General features: G+C 43.3%; 1 protein-coding gene across 1 annotated transcript; it reads right to left on the bottom strand.

The window, feature by feature from the left end:
• Positions 1-1,227: 1,227 nt before the first annotated feature.
• LOC127564349 (zinc finger protein 658B-like) lies at positions 1,228-4,085 on the bottom strand. The gene has a single exon (XM_052000831.1). The coding sequence runs from the start codon at positions 3,967-3,969 to the stop codon at positions 2,071-2,073; it is 1,899 nt and encodes a 632-aa protein (XP_051856791.1). The 5' UTR covers positions 3,970-4,085; the 3' UTR covers positions 1,228-2,070.
• Positions 4,086-7,513: the final 3,428 nt, after the last annotated feature.

The following is a 7,513-nucleotide window of genomic DNA, read 5'->3' as shown; positions in this document are numbered from 1 at the left end:
TGTTAGTGACCCCACTGGAGATTTTCTTGGCAGATACTCGAGGGGTTTGCCATTTTCTTCTCCAGCTCATTTTTCAGATGAGGAAACTGAGGCAGACAGGGTAAAGAGACTTTCCAGAGTCACAGCTAGGAAATGTCGGAAGCCAGATTTAAACTCAGGTAGATGAATCTTCCTGATTACAGGCCAGGTGCTTGTGGTGCCTCCAACTGCCCCCACCTCCATTTATTTTAATAGCTCCCACCCTGATTTGATACCTTGATTTGGATGGCCAGCTGGGTTGCTCTGCCTCCATACTCCCCTCACCCCAATGCATCCTCCATGTGGCCAACAAAGTGATTTCCCAGGCACTGGTCTACCCTGCCACTCCCCTACTCAACACATTCCAGAGGTTCCCAATCCCCTCCAGGATCAAATGCAAAATCCTCCTTCATTCAAAGGCCATCTTGGCTTGGACATGGCTACTTGACCAGCCTTCTCCTCCCTTCCTTCCTGCCCCCCACCCATGGATTTGATGACTCTCACCTTGCTCTTCTGGGATGGAGGCAGTCATTTCTCAGCTCAGATCATTCCCTTTGGCTGTCCCCCGGGACTGGAATCCTCTCTTCTCGGTCCAAGTCCCAGTTAAAAACCTCATCTGCCACAGGAAGCCTTTCCCAATCCTGGGTGATTAGAGTGCCTCCCCACCTTTTACCATCTTAGTTATTCCACAGAGCTTGTTTGCACGCATTTGTTTGCTTGTTGTGTGGCTCTCTCCCTTCCCTCCCTCCTTTAGGCCGGAAGCTTCTTGAGGGCAGGGATTGTCCTCTGCCCCTTTCTACCAGCCTAAGTCCAATACCTAATAGATTGTAGGCACTGAATAAAATTTTACTGATTGTTCCCATTTGATTCCTGTTTCCTCCCTCACTTTCACAAATTCCCTCTGTTGACAGGTTCGATTTCATTCCTTTCTACCTCTTTCACATTTGGCACCTCAATCACTCCATTCCCCACCTCCACCCCCTCAAGTTTCCCCACTTACAGGTTCTTTTGCAACCTGCCAATGTCCCTCCTCCTTGAAGACACTCTACTGGACCCTAAATGTGCACTTTTGAGCTGTCACTCAATAACATGGAACAAATGCCAATGACTGAGCTCTTCTCAGCCTGACCATGAACTAAGGGAATTCCAAAGGATTCATGGTGGAACGTGTTACCTTCAGGGAAAGAATTGAGGGACTACAGAGGCAGGTGGAAGCTATTTTCGCTTTATTTTGTGTGTTTTTCCTTTGGTCTGCTTCTTCTTTCACAACATATATGGAAATGTTTCACATGATTGTATATATGTAGCCAAATCAAAATTTTGTAAAAGTGAATATTAAAAATTGTCTCTACATATAATTGGAAAAAATAAAATACTATTTAAAAAAAAAATTCTATCACATGTGTATCCTTTGAGGAGAAATAAGGGCTGACTTTTTCCTGAAGCCTGGCTACCTTGATTACATTCCCAAAGTTTCTCCCCAGTGTGGATTCTCTGGTGTATACTAAGACCAGCTCTCTGGGACAAAGCCATTCTATATTGGTTACATTCATAAGATTTCTCTCCTGTGTGGATTCTTCAATGTATAGGAAGACTGGGGCTGCATTTGAAAGTCTTTTCACGGCAGCTAGGTGGTGCAGTGGATAGAGCACTAGCCCTGAAATCAGGAGGACCTGAGTTCAAATCTAGCCTCAGATACTTAGCACTTCCTAGCTGTGTGACCTTGGGCAAGTCACTTAACCCCAATTGCCTCAGCAAAAAAAAAAAAAAAAGAAAGAAAGTCTTTTCACATTGATTACATTCCTAATATTTCTTTCCAGTGTGGATTCTCTGCTATACAGTAAGACCAGCCCTCTGAGACACAGCCATTCTACACTGGTTACATTTATAAGATTTCTCTCCAGTGTGAATTCTCCAAAATACAGGAAAATTGGGTCTGTATTTGAAAAATTTTCCACACTGATTATATTCTTAAATTTTCTCTCCAGTGTGGATTCTCTAATGTTCATCAAGATTCTGTCTTTTGGAAGATTTTTCTATATGATTGTATTCCTAAGGTTTCTCTCCAGTGTGAATTCTCTGATGTACAGTAAGCCCAGCCCTCTGAGTGAAAGTCTTTCTACATTGATTGCATTCATAAGGCTTCTCTCCATTGTGGATTCTCTGATGTACAGGAAGACTGGAACTACATCTAAAAGTCTTTCCACATTGATTACACTTATAAGGTTTCTCTCCAGTGTGGATTCTCTGATGTACAGTAAGACTGGAGCGGCAGGTGAAAGTCTTTCCACACTGATTGCATTCATAAGGTTTTTCTCCAGTGTGGATTCTCTGATGATGATCAAGACTGGCCCTCTGTGGATAAGCCTTTCCACATTGATTGCATTTGTAAGGTTTTTCCCCAGTGTGGTTTCTCTGATGTACAGCAAGACCAGATCTGGTTCTGAATGTCTTCCCACACTGGTTACATGCAAAAGGTTTCTCTCCAGTGTGGGTTCTCTGATGCACAATAAAACTGCTCCTCTCTGTAAAGGTTTTTCCACATTGGTTACATTCATAACGTTTTTCTCCAGTGTGGATTCTCTGATGTACAGTAAGACTAGAGCTGTATCTGAAAGTCTTTTCACATTGATTGCATTCATAAGGTTTCTCTCCAGTGTGGATTCTCTGATGATGATCAAGGCTGGCCCTTTGTGTGAAAGCCTTTCCACACTGATCACATTTATAAGGTTTCTCTTTAGTGTGGGTTCTCTGATGTACAGTAAAACTGCTCCTTTCTGTAAATGTCTTTCCACATTGATTACATTGATATGGTTTCTCTCCAGTGTGGATTCTCTGATGGACAGCAAGATTGGTGCTGGATCTGAAACCCTTTCCACAGTGATAACATTTATAAGGTTTCTCCCCTGTGTGAATTCTCTCATGTAAAGCAAGACTGGCCCTTTGTGTAAAAGCCTTTCCACATTGGTTACATTCATAAGGCTTCTCACCAGTGTGGATTCTCTCATGTAGAACAAGCCTAGTACTGCAACCAAAAGTCTTTCCACATTGATTACATTCATAAGGTTTCTCTCCAGTGTGGATTCTGCCATGTAAAGTAAGACTGGCCCTTTTTATGAAAGTCTTTCCACACTGATTGCATTCATAAGGTTTCTCCCCAGTATGGATTCTCCAATGTTGAGTAAGACTGGAGCTGGATCTGAAACCCTTTCCACATTGATTACATTCATAAGGTTTCTCTCCAGTGTGGACTCTCTGATGTACAGGAAGACTGGAGCTGTATCTGAAAGTCTTTCCACATTGATTGCATTCATAACGTTTCTCTCCAGTGTGGGTTCTCTGATGTACAGTGAGACCACCCTTCTGTGTAAACGCCTTTCCACATTGGTTACATTCATAAAGTTTCTCTCCAGTGTGAATTCTCTGATGTACAGGAAGACTGGAGCTACATCTGAAAGTCTTTCCACATTGATTACACTCATAACGTTTCTCTCCAGTGTGGGTTCTCTGATGTACAGTGAGACCACCCTTCTGTGTAAAAGCCTTTCCACATTGGTCACATTCATAAGGTTTCTCTCCAGTGTGGATTCTCTGATGTACAGCAATATCATTCCTGAATCTGAAAGTCTTTCCACATTGATCACATTCATAAGATTTCTTTCCAGTGTGGATTCTCTGGTGTATTATCAGGGATGAGTGTTCACTAAAAGTTTTGCCACATTCATGACACTCATGTGGCTTTTCTCCAGTATGAATTTTCTGATGATAAATGAGGGATGACTGTTGACTGAAGGCTTTACCATAATGATTACATTCATAAGGTTTTTCCCCAACATGGATATTCTGATCATAGATTTCTCCCCAAGTGAAGTCATAAGAACCATCACTCATGAATTTATGCTTGTGAGTTTCTTCCAGAGAAAGGTGTAGCTCTGCAGTAGCTTCTTTCATTTCAAGTCTGATCTCTGTTTCTGAAAAAACAAAACAAAAAACATACTTACACAGTCACATACACACACATATATAATTATATCCATTAGCAAAATGTAAACTGGTTTACACTCTATTCCCCTGAACAAAGAGAATCTTTGAATTTAAGTAGGCAGAATCAATCGTTTGAAAATTCGATTCACATCTAAAGGATGATTTTATTTACAAAGAGCTTCATAGATAACCACCTGGGATCCTCTTAACACACCAGCATTTGTCAACACATTCACACAGAATGGCTGAGTGTCTTTGACCAAAATCCAGTGGCTAAAACCAAAACTGAAAACCTATGACTGGGCATGCTCTGTCCATAGTAAGAGACAGATCATATCCACTTTCAATCTTTCTTCTTCATTTTCATTGTCTGTATCTGCAATCCCTTCTTCACAAACATTATAGCAGCTGATATACATATGTTAAATATTCTTATTATTTTATGTTCTATCATGGCTCTAAGCATAATGTAGTTTCTCTGGTGATTGCTTTCATTTTTTTTGCTATAGTATGAGATCACATGATGAATGTTGACACTCTTTTCTTGTATTTACCTGAGACAAAAAGTTCAATGCTTTTTTGAGATAGGCATTGCATTATTTCTTTTGAAAAAGTATCTTTAAATGCCTCTGCAAACTAAAATAAAAAGACATTTTTGGTAATAAACTTAAAAATGCATTTTCTATGTTTGAAAATGTCTCATATGGGAATTTGAGTCCACTGTCCTCTGCTAGGGAAGTGAACAGCAAGCTTTAGTTTTAGTCCTCTTGCAACCCTTCCCACTTAGGGGTTCACAAAGGCCTTTGACGTTCTAGACAGAGGACCGAAGGATTTGGCATTTTAAGCAGGAAATAATGGCCCAGTTTTGCCACAAAGATATTTCCCCCTGGGACAACAAATCAGGTGCATATTTCAACTATCATGGGCTTCTTTCTGCAGAGATTCTGAACTGTCTTGATCAGGAATTTACTGCTTTGGGGGATCAAGCAGTCACTATATCAAACTCTGGCTGCTTCACTTCCTCACCGCGACATCAAATGGTTTCCAAACTTCCAGAAGGATTGAACATTTGTGCAAAGCTCTCCCTGGCTCTCTGTCTCTAACCAGAGAAGCCCTCTGGTTCCCGGATTACCTTCTGATTGCGTCTCATTAAGGCAATAACCATCAGGTGAAGAGCTATTTGGGTTTGCGTTCTCATAAGAGAGATGGAAGATTCTAGGATGCTGGGGATGTCCAGTAGAGGCCCCAGTGCAACCCTCACGGACCTTCCTACCAAAACGGCCCTTACAGTAGCACTCCTTGCAGTGCTAGGCATTTTCTGATTTGAGCCTATCCTCCACTATTGTTGCTATTGGTCTCCCCGGCAGCTTCTTAACGGAATGGACCGGCAACACAGAGTCCTCATTCATAGGATGTAAGGTGGCTGGCGTGAAATCTTGGACATCGGGAAATGAACCTCCATAAACGAATCTATGCTCTTTGTTCTTCATCCCCAAAGCCATGGAACCAGCTCATCGGCTGCCAACACTCATGACCATTACTTTGGTCCTGGCTTCCCGCACTGAGCCTCAGATCCTGGGGCAGACTCGAACTGCTTACCGTCAATTTGCTCAAAGGGCGTATCAGAAGTTCTGACTGGTGGGGTGGAACCCAGGAGGCGGAGAGCAGACACGGTGGCCCGAGCTCTTCCTAGCTTCCGTCAGAAATCGGCACTAGATCAAGCCTCCAAACAGACTTTGGGGTGTGATCATTTCCCAGCATAAGCTACCTTGCCAGGACTTCAGGAAAGGTCTGTCCCCATTGGGCAGGGGGTTTGGGGTCCAGGGCAGAGAGGGCAGGTACAGGGAATCGAAATATATAAACCAGCTTGGCTACTCTGTCCCGATTCAGAAGGCCAGAGGATTAGCAGCCTGGCTGTGAGTCCTCCAGGACTACAGAAGGCCATGAGGATCAGACTGCCCACCCAGCGCAGTGGAAGAAGCCCACAGCACCGGCCCCAGTGACATCAGTGAGAAGCCAGTTTTACCCACTAGAGGAAGCTCAGGACGATCTTTCCTGTGCCCCAGGAGCAGACCCCAGCCTTTAAAAATAAGGGAAACAGCAAAAAGAGCTCTGACCACAGAGAGCCATTATGGAGACGGGGAAGGAAGCCAGAAGAGAACAGCAAAGAAAAGCCTTCAGGGGAAGCCTCAAAGGGGAACACGAGCCCCAGCTCCAAAGGCTCTTTGGGAAGAATCTAAAAGGATCATGAAATAGTTAGAAGAAATATGGGGGAAAGAAATGTGTTCCCAGCTTCTGTGAAAGTGGAGAGACAGCCGATGGCCGAGAGGACCCCAGTTTAGGAAGGATGAAGTTAATGTCCAGTGTTATGGGCCAGAACTCTGAACTTGAAACAAAAGATGCTTACAAAGTATTAAGTGGAATTAAGGAGACAATGGTTAAATCTAGTTTAGCATTGATTTAATCCTACAGCAAATAATGGTTTCCTAGTGATATAATGATTGGTTTGTACTCAGTGTAGAACATATAAACTAGGAGCCTTAACTTATTCGGAGAGATTCAGAGGACAGAGAAGGAGGCAGGAGCTCTCCGAACCAAGGAGAGAGAGAGAGAGAGAAACTCTAAGAAAGCTAACCGGGCCCCAGGAAAGGAGACAATAAAGGATTTGGACTTTAACCCCTGGCTACGCATGTGGTGATTACCAAACTGAAACTAAGGCTGCTCCCAGAGACTCCAAGAAAGCCAAAACAGAGAACATTACAGTCCAGCCTCAGACCCTTCTTCTTAGCAGGGAGGTCCTGGGCAAGTCACTTAACTTTTGCCTTTTTTAGATTTCTGAACTGCAAAGTGGACACACTGATAGCACTGACCTTCCAGGCTATTGTGAGAATCGGAGGGGATCTGGCTCTTTAAAGCACTTCACAAGTTGCCTGGCGGAATCAACTCTATCTAAGTGCTTTTTCTGCCTCCTACTTAAACTGCACTCTCTGTCTGCAGCCCCTCCAACTACACAGGCTAATTAAATGGCAGGAAAACGCTCTTCAGCTCCACCCTCTGGAGGTGTTCAGGAGGGTCTGCGGTACTCCTGTCCTGTTCTTCTGGAAATGCTCTCCTTGAACCACAGCCAAAGTATTGCAACTGCTCTTAGGGTCATGAAAGGAACTCAAAGTCTCTCGCCGAGAGTTCCAGTCTCCTGTTAACATTGCCGCCATGTTGGTGATATGTTGCTTTGTAATCTTTCAAAGTTCGTTCTTGTACATTATTATTAGCTAAGGCTATGAGATGAGTCTCCAAAGCCTTTAGGAACTTTCCAACTGCTTCCTGTTACCCTGGTCACCAGACTTGTAGAAACCTTTGAGAACAGTCACATACACAGTCATGTATCATTGCCCAAAGCTCTCCAGTTTTTGTTTATAGAGTAGCTGGCAACGATGCTCAGGGTTGGGGTTCATAAGCAATGGGTTCTTGTAAATTTACATCTGGAAAGTAGGTCAAAGTGACTGGAATGCAC

The sequence above is a fragment of the Antechinus flavipes genome, chromosome 5 (assembly GCF_016432865.1).
Source record: "Antechinus flavipes isolate AdamAnt ecotype Samford, QLD, Australia chromosome 5, AdamAnt_v2, whole genome shotgun sequence".
Taxonomy (NCBI): domain Eukaryota; kingdom Metazoa; phylum Chordata; class Mammalia; order Dasyuromorphia; family Dasyuridae; genus Antechinus; species Antechinus flavipes.
Note: the sequence above shows the minus strand (reverse complement) of the source record. Positions and strands in the feature narration are given on the sequence as shown.

What these genes read in the sequence shown, in the direction of transcription:
- LOC127564349 (XM_052000831.1), bottom strand. Translation starts at nt 3,969, where the DNA reads ATGAAAGAAGCTACTGCAGAGCTACACCTTTCTCTGGAAGAAACTCAC.